The 19814-nt window shown below is 39.3% G+C and overlaps 1 protein-coding gene across 3 annotated transcripts in view; it reads right to left on the bottom strand.

Annotated features, from left to right (window-relative positions):
* The window catches only part of PCSK2 (proprotein convertase subtilisin/kexin type 2), a 188964-nt gene that overhangs the window by 152632 nt on the left and 16518 nt on the right, over nucleotides 1–19814 (bottom strand). For 2 of the 3 annotated variants that reach the window (XM_045529543.1, XM_045529542.1), the window contains one exon: nucleotides 11532–11636. The exons of the other annotated variant lie outside the window; for it this stretch is intronic. In XM_045529543.1, the coding sequence (XP_045385499.1) occupies nucleotides 11532–11636 (105 nt within the window). The remainder of the gene's footprint in view (nucleotides 1–11531; nucleotides 11637–19814) is intronic. 3 annotated transcript variants of the gene reach the window in all.

The following is a 19814-nucleotide window of genomic DNA, read 5'->3' as shown; positions in this document are numbered from 1 at the left end:
CTGGGTAACATCTTACACCAAATCCCAATTTGTAAAACGTGATAGAGATGCTATTATAATCTCTACTTCATCATCTTACATCTCCCTTGCGATAAGAAATAGGATTTTAGGGCTCTGCTGAACTGCTTTGAACAAGATAAAATTCGAAATTCTCTTCTAAAAGAAGAGGATACTAACATATAAATGGTAGCTCTTCCAAACACTCTGGAGTATTGGTTTAAAGAAAAACCCCACTTCTCAGATAAAAATAAAGATACGTAAAGGAAGGATCACAAACTAGTGGGAATATCTGGGTTTTAGTCCTGGCTCGTACGTTAATCAGTTGGAGAAGCTTCAGGCTTCTTCCTGGAATCTCAAATATTAAGACCCCAGGGGGCATTTTGGAGATCAGCTAGTCCACACTCATCACTGTGTAGATGAGGGAATGAAAGACTAGAAGATGAAATGGTTTGTTCAAGGAAAACACAGTTGATTGGTGTCGGAGAAAGCACTGGAACTCATGAATGACCTCCAATTGGACTCTCTCAATCATGTTCCTTTCTTCCCTGATAGACAATTATTGAGACTTTTTCTGCACAATAGGTTTTAATTGCTTTGCTATTCTTCAGTTCTCTGGGGGGTGCTTTCTCATGTTGATTCTCTGAGGTGTCCTTACAAGCTAACATCCATTAAGATATTCTTCAGTTGGGGTGGGCTGCTCTCCCTTTTCAGGGGGAATGGAAAATGGAAAATTGTTTTGTCTTACCTGTTTTCTCTCAGGCAATAAGTTCTTTATTGCTAAATGGGACACGCTTGCCATAGAGAAGATGGAAAACACAACATTTTCAATACAGATAATGGCAAACCAATTAGATAAACTCCAGCAATTGGGTTGTTATTCAGACATGAATCTCCTTGTCTAACTGCTGTTTACTCATTTCTAGACCTGGCTTCACTCTTATCCTCTCCTGAACCCACAAGGCTTTGAAATTACTGGAAATGGGAGGAATTCAATTGCACTCATTTTCAAAATTCCCTTGATTTGGATTTAAGAGCATGAAGCCCATTTATAGATGGAGATGTGATTACAAACATGTCAATGGGCATCATAAAGGGAAATTGGCAAAACCAATTTAAAAATACCCAAAGAGAGTTCTGAAGAGTTTTTTTCTTAACCTTTCTGAGGAATCTTGAACTGCAAACCTACCTTTGCCTTACAAAGCATTATCTGAGAAATATTCAGTAGCTAGATAGACATACCTATTCTAAGATACCTAACATACCTATTCTAAGTCACACTAAGGCACATTTGTAGTCTCTGTAAGCTACGTATTGAATAAAATTTATTTTGGAGAAGTGATTTGAGGAGTGAGAAGTTACATTCTAGATAGATTTTTGAATCTTAACAGGAAATTATTTTAAGAGCTCTATCTTTCTGAAATCCATGAAAATGTGGTCAGGATTAAATCAATATAACTTGCATTTTTATTTTCCTTAATTGGAGGTTAAGGTCTTTCCTTTTGGGTTACAGACAGACTTGATCTTTTTCATGGCTTTATTATATAATTCCTTAAAATTAAAAAGAGGTGCCCAACCCAGGTTCTCCTCTTGCCACGTCAAACGAGAGCTGTTCCCTGGTAACCTCACCCAGCAGCTTGCGGGACGAGGTCTTGGCTGTGAGATAGTGCCTAGTTTGGCTTGAGGTTTTAGGAGCTTAGCATTCCCATCATTCTGAGTCAAAATTTGGTTCCCCGCTTTAAAACACACTGTCTAGCACAAAGCAATGTCCAGTTGAAACAAAATTCATGCCACCATTTTAATTGCATAAGTTCATGTGTGTACTGTGAATTTTGATACTCTTTGAGAAAGGGTCTGAAAAATAGATTAGAGGGAGGAAAAGTGAAGAAACATTAATCTTTCTCATAAGAAATAATGATAAGGATGGCCAAATTACTCTGGTAAAATATAGATGAGGTAGAACTCATTGACTAGATTGGTTTTCTCTGGACCTCTGATCCTCTTCCTACATTAGTTACCCCTTCCCTATCTCCTGTGCTGGTCCCTGGTTATCTTCCTGACTTCTAAATCTTAGAGTGCCCTAGGGCTCAGTCCCACACAACTTCTCTTCTTTACCTACACTCCTTTCTTAGGGAATCTCAACTAGTTTCCTGGCATCAAATGCTAACAGTATGTGAATGACTCCCAATTTATATCTCCAACTCTGACTCTCTCTCTCTCTCCCTGTCTCTCTCTCTCTCATTCCCCATCTAATCCATCAGCAAATGCATCAACAAATTCGAAGACTCTACCTTCGCAATATAAACCCAAATCTGACTTGTTCCTCTCTGACTCTACCATTTGGCTACCCTGGCCCATGCCACTGGCCTTTCTCTTCTGGAATATTGCAATTGCCTTGCACTAATCTCCCTGGTTTCCAATTGTTCCCCACCACTTCCACCCCATAGTCTATTATTTGCCCAGCCCAGAGGCAGAGAAATCCCATTGCATTCAGGGTCAATCCAAACTTCTTCTTCTTTTTTTGTTTTTTTTGAAACAGAATCTCACTCTCACCCTGGGTAGAGTGCAGTGGCATCATCATAGCTCACTGCAATCTCAAACTCCTGGGCTCAAGTGATCCTCCTGCCTCAGCCTCCTGAGTAGCTGGGGCTACAGGAGTGCACCACCACGCCCAGCTAATTTTTCCATTTTTAGTAGAGATGGGATGTCAGTCTTGTGTAGGCTGGTCTCAAACTCTTGAGCTCAAGCAGTCCTCCTGCCTCAGCCTCCCATAGTGCTAGAATTATAGGCATGAGCCACCGTGCTCAGCCTGAGTCAACCCAAACTTCTTACCCTGACCTGTAATATCATCCATGGTCTTGTTCCTTGTTCCTCTCTGACCTCATCTCTTTTCCACTTCTCTGTGGCTCCCTCCTTTGCAGCCTTACTGGCGTTCTTGCTGTTCCTAGGACATGCCTAGTGTGCCCTGGACTCCAGGCCTTTTCCTTCGCTAACTCCTCTGCCTGGAATGCCCTTTCTCCAGATGCTCACATGGATTCCTTTCTTACCTCCTTCAGGTCTATATTTAAATGCCACCTTACCAGAGTAGCCAACCCTGGGTGCTTTTTATAATGCAGAAATAGAAATACCCCTCCTACTGCTCTCCCTCTTCCCACACTCCACTCCACTCCACTCAGCCTACTCACTCACCGCCAGCCATGTAACTGCTGGTCCTTGGTTTTTTTGCTTCTCTCCTCATCCTCATTAGTATACAAGCTTCGTGGGAGGAGGATTTTGTTTTGTTCACTGTTGTATCTCAGTACCCAGAATAGTGCCCATAGCTTGGGCTCAGTAAATACTTGCTGAATGACTAAATGGTTTGCCAGCAATTGAGTACATAACAGAGTTACAATGTGAGTTTAATAAGCATACATAAAATATTCATTTTTAGAAGATATAATAGAGGCATTTTAGTTATATTCCTTTTGCATCTTGGGGAAGGTTTGGAAAGGAATCAGGTGAGGCAGGTCAGGAGAAATTTGCCCTACAATCATCTAAGATTTTTCCAGGAAGCTCTAAAAGTTTGCTAGTCCACTATTTGAGCCTTCATCTTGTGAGTTATAAGGATAATACAAAGCTACCCCTTTCCTCTCCTCTATAGTAGGGCTTGTTAGAATTCTCCCAAAGAAAGTTAAAACTCCCCGGAGATCTCTGGGCTTGCTGGAGACATGCCTTCCAGAGTGTTCCTATTTCTCCTTTAGTAAGCAGCGTGAACAGAAGCCATCATTCAGAAATGTGCTCACATCTAAGGAAAAAAATCAGGCTTACTCATGGGCAGCTTTCCCTGTTCGCTTCTGAAGCTGTAGTAAATAATTCTCCTCTGTTCCCCACAAATAGTTAATTATAGCACTAGCAGCAGCTCTTTGAGGCGGGAAGCCAGGCGCATCTGCAATGCCCAGAGGAGATGCTGAAAGTCTTCCCTGTGGCATACTAAAAGCAGCGGGTTCCAGCAGATGAACTTTCCCACAGGTTGGGACATGCATGAAGACACCTTTCTCCTGCTTCTTCCTCCCCTCTATCACATTTTTCCTTCTTCTAATGCTCCAAGTCACTCTCAAAATGCACCACCCACATACAGTTTACACCTGCTGACCTTCAATGTGGTGTCTAGCAAATGGATTTGGTTGCCAGATGGGGGGCTAAGTCAGAAAGCACTTCTTTTAAGCTGCTACATTTGTGGCAATTTGTTATGCAGTAATAGAAAAGTAAAACACAGTGACAAATGCTTCACCTGTCTCACGGCATTCCATCTTCCCTTTGACCCTACAAGCTAATTCCTATTATCATCCCATTTTGTAGAGGAGGGAACTGAGTCCTCAAAGTTTAGGTGCTAACCTGCCTAAGGTCACAAAGCTGGCCAGGGGCAGAGCAGGAATCACACCATGGCTGTCTGACTCCTGGGCTGTTCCCCTACACTTGAGTTCTTCAAGCTCAGTGCTATTGACGTTTTGTGCCAGATAATTCTTTGTTGTGGAGGATGCCTTGTGCCTTCAGGATATTTAGCAGCATCCTAGGCCATGACCCATTAGATGCCAGGGGTACCAATTGTGACAATCTACACATTGTCAAATGATCCCTAGGAGCAAAGCCACCCTTTGCTGAGAACCACTGTCCTATGTGTTAAGTCTCATTGTATCCCTGGACTTCAAGAGAAAATGCCTATGCATGGGCCTGGGAGTAAACTGAAACTTTTTTTACATCTCCAGAAGTGCCACCATCAGCCTGAGCTCTCAGGTGCATGTGGGGCTGATCCACACAGGGAGCCAACTTCCAGAAAATGCCTCCTGAATCAAATGTGAGTTTGCCTTCTTCGAAGACTATTTGAGCAAAGTGGGAATGCCAGTTGCAGTAAAAACTGTGGTCCTCCCCCAAGCCCACCCCAGATTTCCTTTTTGGAGCCATCACACCTTTCCTCCGTCTGCTAGACATGGTCCAGAGTTTGTTTGTCACTGAGAATTGCCTTTGGTAGCAGGAGGTGACTTGCCTAAGGCTGTGCTCCCTTGCTCTCTTCCAGAGAATGCCTCCTGCCAAAAACTGTTCAACATGGGGACACGAAAGCCTGTTCCCTCTGCCTCACATTGGGGTAACTCTGAAGGGCCATTCCTGCCTCTAGGTCTCCCATGGGATTGACGGGGGCCTCTGTTGCAAGCACATTGCAGGGCTTTGCCCGGTGCTGCCGTCCGCACTCCCCAAGAAACCTGCTCACCACTCCCCAACTCGGAGTCTGTTTCCAGGAAATCCAAGCGAAGACTCCACCTTCATTTACTTTTTCATAGAGGAATCACACCTCAGGGATTGAATTCTAAAGTGTGTAAAGTGGAAATTGTGCATGGTTTAAATTAACTTTGAAAATTCCTTTGGGAAGTTAGAAACCGATATTGCATCTCAGGGCACCAGAAATGTGGAATTTCCCTTTCGCAATGGAATCTGGTCTTGTCCCCTTGTCCCTACAGCACGTGAAGGAGTCGACTTGCGTTTAGGAAATATTTTGTGCCAAAAATATTATCTTTAAATGTTATAGTCTCTCACCCAGAAAGGTGCAATGCTCCCACTGTGAGCGTCTCCAGCGCACGACCTCTTAGGGGCATAAGGGAACTGAGCAGGATGCTGAGCCGAAGCGCCCACCCTTTGAATCTCCCTCTCCTTTTTTCTGTTTATAACTGAGTTCATTGAATTCACATAGCTACCTAAACTTATGATGTTACTCCACTTCTTTTTATTATATTATTTTAATTTAGAGAACCTAATTATTAATTAGCGAGAATAATTTTTTTAAAGACCCACAAGTTCATCAGCAATATCGATCCTCACTTAGCTTTTCAAACTCACTTAAATCAGACCTGATACCGAGAGGAGTCAGGAGTTTTATTTTTTTCCCCATCAATTATGGCTGTGTGGCCCCAGGGAAGTCACTGACCGTCTCTGGGTCTATTTCATCTCAGTGGTAAAACTGTATTTTAAAGCTTCAAGGCAAAGGACTGAATCAATGTTTCTTTAGGACTCTTCCTGCTCCACCCTTCTCTTTGTGCAGAGGAGCAGGGAAAATTAATTTATAAAACAGCTGCACTGTGTAGTGGTTAAGACACCTTACAAACCACGAGACTTTTGTCAAGTCACAAACCATTCCTGGTCCAACTTATGCCACAAGGAAATGAGAATATGAAGAATTAGTAGCCACAAATGCCCTCAAGAATAAAAGTTCTACAAAAATACAAAATACTATGATTACTTTTGTTTTTGTTGTAACATTAATAATAAACTTACCAAGCCTATGTTTCTTAATAAGTAAAATATAATCAAATCTGCATTTTTCTTTTCCTTCAAGGAGGTATTTGAAGATAAATTGGAGAATTCCTATACATTTCTTAGAGCAGCATCTCAAAATCTCAAACCTTAACATTTTAGAGATAACAAGTATACGACTAAAAACCAACCTATTCTTTGGGTATAAAATCCTTTAAAAAAGGTACTAAAACGATCTAATTTCTTTTTACCTGCCTTCTCCCCACCCAGGCTGAGACGTTCACGCATTCACTGTGACGGTAAGGAGAGGCCACCCAAATTCTGTTAGTTACCCACTGGAGGAAGGTTTGGTCAAGACAAAAGAGGAAGATATTTTTCTGCATGACGTTTTCAATCTGACTGTAGACTTTCCATAAGGTAATGGTGCTTTTCCTTCTCTTCCCTAACTTTTAATCTAAGTATCAAACAGTTAATGAACATAAATCAAAAGAAAGGACAGTTTGGCCACAATAAACACAAATCACACCAATCATATCCAGTTAACTTTAAAGAAGAGGAAAATTCTCTCTTGCTCTGGTGGTATTGTTCTGTGAGATTTTTGAAGTGATTGTATTATCCAGTGACACTAACTTTTGTGGGTTATTGAAGTAGCTTGAAAACTCCACAAACATATTCAAAAATAGATCTTTAAAGAAAAAAAGAATAGATCACTCCTGGATTATGCGGCTGCCATCCATGGTTATTGGAAATGTGGATACGTTTGGATGAGAAAGAAGCCAGAAAGATACGGCTCCCAAATATAGAACACAAAGGAAACACCATGGATTCTTTGAGATGGGGGAACCAAAGAAAATTTTTATTGGACTAATAGAAGTTTCTGACTTGCAAAATTGGAACAGGTTAAAAAATGATTTTGAAGAATAACTGTATAGGCTAGTAAAATTGCTTAGAAAAGGAAATCCATGTTTGTAATGCTCAAATCAAATAATGTCTTTCAACAAATGAAACTCAGGTTATTTATTTTGTTTTATTTGTTTAATTTTTTTATTTCAGTATATTATGGGGGCACACATGTTTAGGTTACATATGTTGCCTTTGCCCCATCTGAGTCAGAGCTTCAAGCGTGCCCACCCCCCAGACAGTGTGCGCTGCAGCCATTAGGTGTGTTTTTGATTAAATTATTTGGCTGCCATATAACTAGTGTGTGTTGTTCATAGAATGATGTGAGTCCTTCACATTTTTAAAAAGTATTTCATTTTAATACTCTTTTTCAGATGTGCATGTGTGGTTTGCCAGCACTTTGAAACAAATATTATCTTAAATAAATCTATTCTCCAGGAGCTTTTCAAGTGCTTGTAGAATTTATGAGGTTTTGATATGTTGACCATGGACCACAGTCAGGTTTGGTGTCAAGATCTGTTGATGCTGCCCTCGCTAAAGTTTAACGCATCTCACAGAGGTTTTGGGCAGAGAATATTTGTTCTTAAGCCTGATGTGGAGAAGATATTTTTGGTTTTATTATTTTATCTCAACGTTGGGTTTATTTATTATATCTTCAAATTATTTTAGCTATCAAAACTTTCTAGACACATGATCCTTGCTTTGGTGATGGTACCATAACTGAGAATGTGACCAGGAACACTGTATATTGGACTTTAAAAATTAAAAACTTCTTCCTGGATTCTTAGTGACAAAACTTGGAAGCAATGAAATAGTAGGTAATTGGTTTCTGTTACCCACAATTAAGAATGTATCTAAAGGAGAAACCACAGAGAAGACTATATAGTACTTCCATTTCCCAATGGATGCACATTTTAGGATAGGGATAAAAATATAAGATAAGGAAAACAATACTATTTCATGAATTGAAGCCCTGAAGAAAAGTTATTAATCATTCATTCATTCAATAGTCATTTACTGAGCCTATGCTATGCATTTAGAAATGCACCATGCAAAGATATTACAGAAATAAACAAGACACAATTTTTGCTTTTTAGCATCTAACTGATGACACTCAGCTGCCTGCTAACCTTTTGGTAGAGAGGATTGGAAAGACAAGAAAACACCTTCAAAACAGTCTACAACAGAATCTGTTTTCTTAGTTATTTCCCTGCATGAACAAAGACGAATATATTGAAAGTAGCACTTTATGATCCCTTTCTAGACTTTTTTCTCCTGTTTTCCTTTAAACATAAAAATTAGCTGCTAAATGAGAGACAGACATCATAAATATTTCTGTTCTGAAGCCAAAACAAAACAAGCTATCTTGGTTCTCTTTTCCTTTTTTAGTTCTTGGGTAGATAGCAAATCCTGGTGGTTTCTTTGGCCAGAAAGCTACCCAGGTAGGTCCATTGCTGAGATCCTGTATCAGCTCAGAGCATCCTGCACTGGGCTTTCCATTCCCCTTTATAAGTCTGTGGACAATGAGTGAAAGAGGCAGGGAAGTAGTGCAGACACAGGAAGGAGAAGGGAGCCGGGACTGCCAACATGGGTAAAGTCGAAGAGACAGTATGTTTCAGAGAATGATGGAACAACTTATTCTTAAGTCTTAACTCCCCAAAGCATAACTTACAGCTTCTATGTGAGAGAAAAGCGTGGATCAGCAATTCTTCTAGCTATTTATTCCTTCCCCTTTTCCTACACTTTTATTTACTTTTCTTTTTGCAACCTGGTTGAATGTGCTTGGGAACCCCAAAATTGGGGTATTTCAACATTAGACATATTTGCCCTTTTGTTTAATATCTATAGACACACAGGCAGAATCCTTATATTGCTATTTTTGCACTGTTTAATAGTCCATGATTTTTGTTTAAGAATAGTTGCCACTATATTTTGCTATCAGAAGATGCCAAAATTAGAACACCACAAGAACATCATGCAGAAAAGACTCAGGTCTTAATCTAATATTTTGGATGGAGGAAGTCAGCATTAGCAGTTTTCTCTTTTTGCAAAGAATTATAAGATTTTCATGCTTTTTTTCTTTTCCTGGAACGAGTTTATTGTTGACAAAGATCCCTGACATTTAACCTTGACAAGACAGAGGAAAAAGTACAGGAGACATTGTCTTCTTTAGTTTCCCTGCTATTTTCTGTTGGCCTTCATGGATAGGGCACGTGGTCACCTCCACCAGGCAGAGGCAATTGGCTACCAGGGCCCTTATTATGGGTAGTGAAGGGGGAAGGGACACCCCTTTTAGTGATAATACATAATATTTCAAGGAGGAAGACAAATGATTTAAAATCACCAGTGCCTGATCATTTTTTTCTGGGGGGAAGAGGGGGTAATAACTGAACCTGTCTCGTTTTCTTCTCTTTTGGAAATGTCACTTTACACTTTACGAATCAGCACATCAGAGATCATTTCAAACGGTGCTAGCATGAGAAAATCTTAGCCTCATCCCAATTAGTCTCTCTGACCCAAATAGTGGTTTTTGAGTCCCTCAGTTCTCTCTCTCAGCCAAGCCTTTTAAACATCTCTTTCCTTTTGCCCCTATCCCCCCAGTTTGTGTTTTTTTTATGTTTTTAAAAATTATTTTATATATTTATTTCTTTATTTATTTTTCAGAGATAGGGGTTTCACTGTGTTGCCCAGGCTGGTCTTGAACTCAACCTCAAGCAATCCTCATGCCTCAGCCTCCCAAAGTGCTGGGATTACAGGCATGAGCCACTGAGCCTGGCTTCCTACAATTTATTTTATGTTTCTTTCTGAGTAATCTTGGGGCAATGCCTTTAATCATGGAAGAAAAGAAACCAATAGGACTTTTAAGAAAATATGTAAATAAAAGGAAACCAATTGGCCACAGAAAGCAAGAACATGGAGTGGGGTTGAAGTGTAGGAAAAACCAGTGTTACAGTGCACTTGGAGTGGTCTTTATCTACCGGTGCCCACCTTGGATTCACAGGTGAGACAGACAAGATCCCTGTCCACATGGTGCCCAAGGGTATCCCCAGGCAATGAATTGGCGTGACCAGGGCACAAGCTGTTATCACACAGAAAAGAGGGCTTCTCCCTTAGGTGGTGGTGCCAGCTTCCACAACAGACCCTTTAAGGACGCTGAGAATGGCTGGCAGCACAGGCGGCTTGGCTGTTACTGCAAAGGCAAAGATGAAGTGGCTTCTCAGAGCAGCAAGTCCACTCCAGGGGATGTGGGAACCCCTGGGTTGAGGAGTTAAAGAAAAATTGCTGGTGGCTGGTCAGTTGTTTCATCTACATTCCTAATTAAAGCCCAAATTAAACCTACGGAAGTGTTCACACGAAAAGCCCTGCAAGAATGAATTTCCAGATTCCATCAGCTCAAAAGAAGTCTCTTGCACAATTCCCTAACTCAAACAACTGACCTATTTTTCACCACCCTGTCCCCAAGAGTCCTGGGTAGAGGTTGCACTGCCTTCAACGTACAGAGAGCAACTTGCGTGGGCAGTTACTCACTCTCCCTCTTAGTGAGAGGCCCGAAAGAAGTCAGAATCTATCCAACTGGATGAGTGTGCTTATGGGGATGGTGGAAGATAGGATCACCAGCATTTCTATTCTGAAAAGCAGGGAGTGCAAACACTGGAAGAGGAGTCTCTTGTGGCTAAGATGATATATTTGGTTGGGGAAAAGTGAATTTGAGTTGTCAGGGGGAATAGGAAATGGGACCTGGAGTCCAAGAGTAAGGTAAGGAATGGACATAACAAAATGCAGGTTGCAAGCATCAAGAAGACAGTTGGGGCACGAGGGTAAATTAGGGCAGTGCTAGGAAGTACAGGACGAGAAGGAAGGTCGAGACGGTCTCGTGGCCGCACTCAAGCATGGACACTGAGAGTCCGCTGCCTGCTGGGAGCTGATCACTTACTGGCCCACTCATTTTCCCATTCACAATATGGGGCATGGCAGCCTCCTCAGCGCATGTGGAGTCGCTAGTAGACACTTTCTATAAAATGACTCATTAAACGGCTTGGTGTCTTCCCATCCATCAGAAGCCAAAACACGTTCCCAGGCAACCCTAAGTCCCCACGCATAATGTACCAGAAGACAGCCAGGAAAAGGTGATATCCCTGTTTGCTCCTCCCAGGCCTACAAAGGGGCCTAGGGTTATTTATTGCAGACAGAGGAGCCCCGTCCCTGGTGCCACTCACAAAACATCCATTTGGCTTATCATGATACAGGAAGTGACTCTACTTCAAACACCCCTGCCTATCCCCTCCACACGCCCGTGGTGGGCTCAGCGGTAGCAGCAGAGATTGGGAGGCAGGTTTGCAGTGAAAACTCACCCTGGGGTCTCGCTCGAGCTGCTGCCTGTGGTGTAGGCTGCGTCTTCTTTTGGCCTTTGCAAGGCCATTGTGGTAAAAGTGGTACAGGCCTTCGGCGAAGGGGAGCTGCAGAGAGTCAAACAGACACAGGCATGGTTAGCGTCTGGGCTTGGCCCAGGGACAGGGACACCAAGGCCGGGGCTGCACGCAGGGGCTCGCTGGGGCGGGGAGGCATGTGAGAGAACCACTGGTGAGCCTCCGGTCGGACTCGGCCCTCTGTTTCCCTGTCACTGTGCTCCTTGCCCTTGCTGACGCCCTGCCTTCTCCTCCCCCTTCCCAGATACCTTCTGTCCTTTCTCCCATTTCTTTAGTTCCTGTCCATCCTTTGATTCCTTCCCGTTTTCTATGGAGCCTTATCTTTACATCCATGCTCACAGCAAACTCTCCCTTCTCCTCTCTTGGACCAGTGTTTCTACTCCATGTGTCATTGGGTCGCTCCACAATCACGTTGTGACCTAGTCATGTCTCCACAGGGATTGTCTGCCCTGTGTCTTGGGCTTTCTCTGTGAGGCTTCGGTGCCTCTTATCAGGCTGAGCACAGTGTGACCATCTACATGCAGAAAGTGCCTACTGGGTGACAGGCCAGGTTTCCCTCTCTCTTCCCATCCCCAGGATCCTGGAATCAGGTATGGCTGTCACAGCCTATCAGAGCAGCCACCATAGCGAGAGCCCATCTTGGCACAGGGCCTGCAAGAATCTTGGAGAACCACAAGAGGACTGTCATTGGCTTGTGGTCCAAGGTAACGTGGGGGGAAGAACCTTGACCTGGGAGTCAGGAGACCTGGATGTGTCTTGTTTCTGTTGCCATCTAACAGTGTGACTTTGGGCAAATTACTTCTGCTCTGGACCACTTTTTCTCTTTATAGAGAATATAGGGCCCCAAAGTTCCCAGATCTCTTCCATTTTTCCACATCTTCGTATCAACAAAAATATGTCATTTGCGATTCTTAACCTGGTTAGTGAATTTCAGTAAATCCTTGAAAATTATAGACAAAATAGTGCATATATGTACTTTTTGGGGAAGAGGACACATGGCTTTCATCAAATTCTCAGAGAGGTCCTGAAACCAAAATGAATGTCACCACTCAAAGTATTTGTGATTGAAATTTCGGGTGTGTGCCTTGTCACTCAGTATTTGAAAGAAAAGAAAAAGCAATGTGGATGATTTGAAAGTAAGGTTTTCCAACACAGCTGGGGTCAGTTTGAGATTTTTAGATCAAGTAGAGCTTGAGTGTGCCTCAGATATTTCTTAAATAATAGTTATTCTTATTATCTTATTTTTAATATAAAGGAAATATATAGTAAATCTGGAGAACAGAAAAAACATGAATAACAAAGTAAAAATTCTTCACAGTTTCTTTTTTGGCAGTATTGGAGTTAGGTTATCTTTTTTTGCTTTAGGCCTACTCACACCCGAGAAAACTGTTATTTCCTTAATAGTAAAATGAGCTGGTTTTAGATCTTCCTCTTTGCTTACATACACACACACACACACAACGTGCGCACGTTCCTAAGCCCAGTACATATTATTATGCAAAATGGTTCTTCACTTTCTCATATGTTATCACAAACTTTCATTTTCTACCTCCTTCTTTGTAACAGCTGTATAATATTCTACACATGGAATACACCATGATTCATTTAGCCTTTCCATTACTGATGCATATTAAGATGTTTCCAATTTTTTCTTACATTAGAAGATAATGCCGTGTGTTGGGGGGAACTTCAGGAATGATGATAGAGTAAGAATCCTCAAAAATTTATGATTACATAAAAGCAACTAGAACATGGGAAAAAAATGGACAAAACAACTTTTACAGAACTCTGGAAATTAAAAAAAGGCTTGCAGCAACCTGAGGGGCATTTATTCAAGAAAACCATTGACTCTCAGTAACAACAGAAAGCTTTGTGGTGCTTTAAATTGCCCTGTTACCATCCGGTCTTCAGCATCTTTGAACCACAAGGACCTTGCAATCAGAGTAGCTGTGAAAACCAGAAGCCAAACAGACACCAGAGAGTGCAAATTGGGTTTGGAGCTATTTGAAAAGCCCCATTCTCAAATAATTGCCTGGAAGCTACCTGGAAATGTCCCATTCATAGGGTTTGTTATTATTTTCTTTTTCTTCTTTGATCTGACCCAGAGTGTGCACAGTAGGAAAAGCCCTATCCCCTGGGGGTGTGTCAAAAACAATCCGTGGCACTTATTCAACATTGCAGCTTCCTGTGGCAGCATACCAACGGGGGCAAACAAGAGGCTGGACATAAAACTTTAAAAAAAGATCTGGAGAACAAGATATCTGTAGAAGGCCTTACAAAACTCTAATATATTCCTAGAGACTTGGAAGGCCACATACGTATGCAGAGCTGTGCACGTAACCAAGAAGTATCTAAGAAGGCTTTACATGTTCACTTTGGTTGATTTTCAGGCTCCTTAAGAATAGAAAGTGAAGGCCAAGGCTGAGTCGTCAGTTGCCTGCCTGAGCATGGAAGGAAGGCATGCCCCAGTGTACACACAGAGCCCTTTAGGAAAGGATTAAAAGAAAACAATCAAACAAAAAAACCCCAAACAAACAACAAAAAAGCCCTACTTTATTGATTCAAGGTCTTTAAGGAAATCTCTGTCTAGTCTGACCACTAAGCTAACCAAGCATAGATTCAATGGCACACTATAGGACTTACGTATTTTACAGAATTAATCCAAGAAAGATATTAAACAAACAAACAGCAATAGTAACAACAGTAAAACCCAGAAACAACAACAGAACTCATCAAAAACCTGAGATGGATAGAATGGATAAAAAAAAAAAGTGAAACACACAACCCATAATTCGACTACATGCTGTCTACAAGACACATACGTTAGATTCAAATACACAAATAGGCTGAAAGTAAAGGCATGTGAAAGGATATATTATGTAAACAGTAACCAAAAGAGAGGTGGAGTGGCCGCACAAATGTTAGACAAAATGTATTTTAGGACAAAAATTGTTACTAGAGATAAAGAATGACTTTTTATTATGAAAAAAGTTTAATCCATCAAAAGGTGTAAGAATTATAAATACATGTGCACCTCACAACAAAGCACAAAATACGTTAAATAAAAATGACAGAATTGCAGGGAAAAATAAGTAATCTGTCAGTAATAGCTGGCTTTAGTGGTCCACTTTCAATAATGGATAGAATTAGTAGACAGAAGATCAAAAAGTAAATTGAAAGTTCACAGTTTAAATAAAACTATAAACTAACTAAGAGACATCTATGGAGAATTCCACCCAGTGATGGCAAAATACATATTCTTCTCAAGTCACATGGAACATTCTTCAGGATAGATCATATTAGGCCATAAAACAAGCTTCAGTAAACTTAAAAGGAGCAAAATAACACAAAGTATGTTTTCTGATCACAATTACTAATTACATTAAGAATAACAGAATAAAAATTGGGAAATTCAGAAATATGTAGAAATTAAACAACATACTCCTATATAATTAATGGGTTAAAAAACAAATCACACGGCATATTAAAAAATGCCTTTAGATAAATAAAAACAAAAGTTCAGAATACAACAACTTATGGAATGTAGCTAAAGCAGTGCTTTAAAGGAAATTCATAGCTGTAAGATGTCTGTTAAAAGATAAGAACAATCTCAAATTAATAACTTAACTTTGTACGTTATGAAACTAGAAAAACAAGACCAAATAAAATCTAAAGCAAACAGAAGGAAGCAAATTAGAGAAAGTAGAAGACTCAAGTTAAAATAAATAAAATAGAAAATAGGAAAACAATAGAGAAAATCAATAAATCCAAAAGTTAGTCTTTGAAAAATTCAACAAAATTGACAAACCTCTATCAAGACTGACCAAATTAAAAAAAAAAAAAAAGGAAGAGAAAACTCAAATGAGTAAAATAAGTGAACGAGGGGACTTCACTACCAACCTATAGAAATGAAAAGGATTTTAGGGAATACTATGAAAAACCGCATGTCAACAAATGAAATAACCTTGGTGAAATAGTCAAATTCTTAGAAATATAAAAATTTCTAAAACTGACTCAAGAAGTGATAGAAAATTTGAATAGACCTATAACAAGTAAAGAGATTGAATTAATAATTTAAAAACCTTTTACAAAATAAAGCCTACTCCTATATGACTTCACTGGTAAATTCTACTAAATGTTTATAAAATTAATACCAATCTATTCAGAAACTCTTCCAAAAAGTGGAAGAGGAAGGAACATTTCCCAACTCATTCATTCAGGCCAATATCACCCTGATACAAAAACCAGACAAAGACCTCACAAGAAAAGAAAATTATAGACTGCTATCCCTTTCAAATATAAACCCCCAAATTCTCATCAAAATACTAGCAAAGTGAATCCAGCAACATATAAAAAGGATTATGCATCCTGACAAAGTGGAATTTATTTCAGTAATGCAAGGTAGTTTTAACATCTGAAAAGCAATTAATGTAATAACTATACCATGGAATAAAGAACAGAAACCACATGATCATCTCAATAAATGCAGAAAAGTATGTAACAAAATCTAAAATCCTTTTATAATAATCACATTTGAAAAGACTAGGAATGGAAGGCAATTTCTTTAGTCTGATAAATGTATGTGAAAAACCCACAGCCAACATCATATTTAATAGTGAAAGGCTGAATGCTTTCCCTTTAAGATCAGAATAAGACAAAGATGTCTATTCTTGCTACTTACATTCAAGAGTGTACTAGAGATTCTACCCAAGGCAGTTAGGCAAGGCAAAGAAATAAAGGTATCCAGATTAGAAAGCAAGGAAAAAAACTATATTTGTAGGATACATATCTTACATATAGAAAGTCCTAAAGAATCCACAAAAATTTATTAGAATTAACAAAAGAGTTCAGCAAGGTTGCAGGATATAAGATTAACATGAAAGATCAATTCTATTCCTATACACAAGCAATGAACAATTCAGGTATGGAATTAAAGAAAAAAGTCAATTTATGATAACATCAAATAAATAAAATACTGAGGACTAAATCTAACAAAAGTGCAAGACTTGTACACTGAAAAGTACAAAATATCATTGAAAGAAATTAAAGAAGATCTAAATAAATAGAAAGGCATCCTATGTTCATGGATTTTTAAAATGGCAATACCCTCCAACTTATCTGTAGATTCTACACAATTACTTTCAAAATCTCAGATGTTGTTTTTGCTGATCTTAAAATTTAAATGGAAACCCAGAGGACCAAATAAATAGCAAAGGTGATCTTGAAAAAGAAGAACAAATTTGGAAGACTTACATAACAAACTATGCTTAGACAACTGGAAATACACATGGAAAATGAAAAAAAAAATGAATTTGGATCCCTATCTCAAACCACATGCAAAATTTAATTAAAAATAATTTATAGTCCTAAAAGTAAGAGCTAACACTATACAACTCTTAGATTAAACATAGGAATTAATCTTCATGACTTTGTGTTAGCCAATGTTATCTTAGATACAACACCAAAAGTATAAGGAACAAAAAGAAATATATAAATTGTACTTCATTAAAATTAAGAATGGTTGCACTTCAGAAGAAATCATAAGAAAATAAAAACCCACAGAATGGGAGAAAATATTTTCAAATCATATCTCTCACAAGGGGCTTGTATAAGAATATTTAAAGAATGCTTACAATACAACAATACAGTCAAATAACCCAATTTAATAATTAGCAAAGGATTTGAATAGCTATTTCTCCAAAGAAGATATTCAAATGGCCAATAAACACACAGATGTTCAATATTACTAGATATTAGGGAAATGCAAATCAAAACCATAAGATACCACTTTACACCTACTAGGATGGGTAAAAAAAAAAATACACCCCTCCCCTTTCCAGGAGCTGTTGACCCAGACTGGGAGGAATTTGAACCCTTACAAGTTGCTGGCAGGATAGTAAAATGGCACAGTCCCTTTGGAAAACTCTTTGGCATTCAAAATGTTAAACTTAGACTTTTCATATGGCCCAGCAATTCCACGTGTCAGTATACATGTGAGCGAAATGAAAACATATGTCTACACAAACACTTGTTCACAAATGTTCATAGCAGCATTATTCATGGTAGTCAAAAACTATAAACAACCCAGGTTTCTATCAACTGATGAAAGGATAAACAAAATGTGGTATATATGGACAATGGAATATTATTTTCAAGTAGAAAAGAATTAAGTAATGATACATGCTAAAACATGGATGAACCTTGAAAACTTAATTCTTGGTGAAAAAAGCCAGACAAATGGTCACATATTATGCCACTTCCTTTATATGAAATGTCCAGAATAGACAAATCCATAGACAGACAGTAGATTAGTAGTTGTCTGGGGCTAGAAGGAGGCAGAAATGAGGAGTGATTGGTAATGGTTCAGGGTTTCTTTTTGGGTTGATAAAAATTTTCTAAAATTAGATCATGGTAATGATTGTACAACTTTCTGTACTAAAGATCACTGAATTGCACATTTCTAAAGGGTGAATGTTATGATATATGAATTATACCTCAATCAAGCTGTTATTAAAAAATGCTATGATGAAGAGCTTTGTAATTATCAGTATGTGAATAGATGAGAGTTTTCCTGTAGAACATATCTTAGGAATTCAATCACTCAGTCATAGATTATGAACATTTATCACTTTGATAAATACTTCTGAAAAGTTTCCCTATAAAGTTACATATTCCAAGAGCTACCAAAAAGTTATCAGAATAAAAATATCCATTTTCCCATACTGCCAATAACACTGGATTGATATTTATTGATTGGCATTTTAATTTTTGCCAATTTGATAGGCAAACTATGCCATCTTATTTGTATGTCTTTATTTTGAAAGTTTGAGCATCTTTTCATGTATTTATTTGCATTTTAGTTTCTTCTCTTTTGTGCACTTTCTATTGTGTATTTTTGAATTCCTTGTCATAAGCCAGGCACTGTGTTTGGTACTGGAGAGACAAAGATAACTATGACATACTCTCAGCCTGCAAATAACTCACAATTCATTAGGAAAGGCAGATTTGCACATAGCAGCATATGAATGGTACTCCGTAGTTCAGTGGTTTAAGAACGCCAGTTCTGGAGCCACACTGTGTTGGTTTAGTTTCTAGCTCTTCCACTTAATAGCAATATGACCTTTGGCAAGTTATTTAACCCTTGTGGGCCTCAGATTTTTTTAACTTATCAAATGGAGTTTTCCCTTTTCACATTGTTGCCATGGGAATTAAGTGAGGTAATGCATGAAAAGTACTTGGAATAATACCTGGCACATAGTGAGCACTCAATAATTGTTAGTTACTATTTTATATTTTTATTGTTAGAGTACACTGCACTGTAACAGAGTTATGGACAAGGTGCTATGGGAACCCAAAGGAGGGATTATTTTAGTCAGAGATACCTGGGGAATGTTTCTTAGAATATCTGGAGGAAGGGAAGTACATTCAGACTAAGAGAGTATTTTCTATTTTTATTAAAAATTGTATTTCCCTGGTGTTTCAATTTTGAAGAGTGTGGCTCTTTTAAAATCATAGCCAAGATTCTGTAACACTCTTCATAACAAGAGATGAGGTCCATGACCCCAACCCTTGAATCTGGGGAGTCTGACTGCTTTGATTACAAGAGTATGGTAGAAGTGATGCCACCTGAATTCTGAATCTAAGTCGTAAGAAACCATGAGACTTCTGCCTTGCTCCCTGGAACACACTTTCTCTTAAAGTCCTGACCTACAATTTAAGAAGTCCAACTATCAGGCTGCCATGCTATGAGGAAGCCAGAGCCACGCCGGGAAGCTTGTGCAATGCTTTGATTGACAACCCTGGCTGAACCCACCCTTCAGGTTTCCCATTTAGGGTGCTAAATACATATGTGGAAAAGCTTCTGGATGATTTCAGACTCTAGTCATTCTAGTCCTCTTCTAGCTGCTGAGCTTCCCCGCTGTGTCTCCAGACATTGTGGACCATGGACAAGCCATTTCCACTATGCCCTTTCTAGATTTCTGATCCCCAAATTTATGAGCTTAATACAATGGTGGCTATTTTATAACCTTAAATTTTGGGTTGGTTCATTGCTCAGCAATGGATAACAGGAACAAATAGCTAACTGAAGAAAGTTTTATTTCTTCATCTTTCAGGGCTGTGTTAACTCAAAACTCTACAATAGTATTGATTCTGTCCATCCATTTGTGACACCAGCCTGGAGCAGCTCAGATAGGGGCCTTCAAGGGA

The sequence above is a fragment of the Lemur catta genome, chromosome 17 (assembly GCF_020740605.2).
Source record: "Lemur catta isolate mLemCat1 chromosome 17, mLemCat1.pri, whole genome shotgun sequence".
Lineage (NCBI taxonomy): Eukaryota > Metazoa > Chordata > Mammalia > Primates > Lemuridae > Lemur > Lemur catta.
Note: the sequence above shows the minus strand (reverse complement) of the source record. Positions and strands in the feature narration are given on the sequence as shown.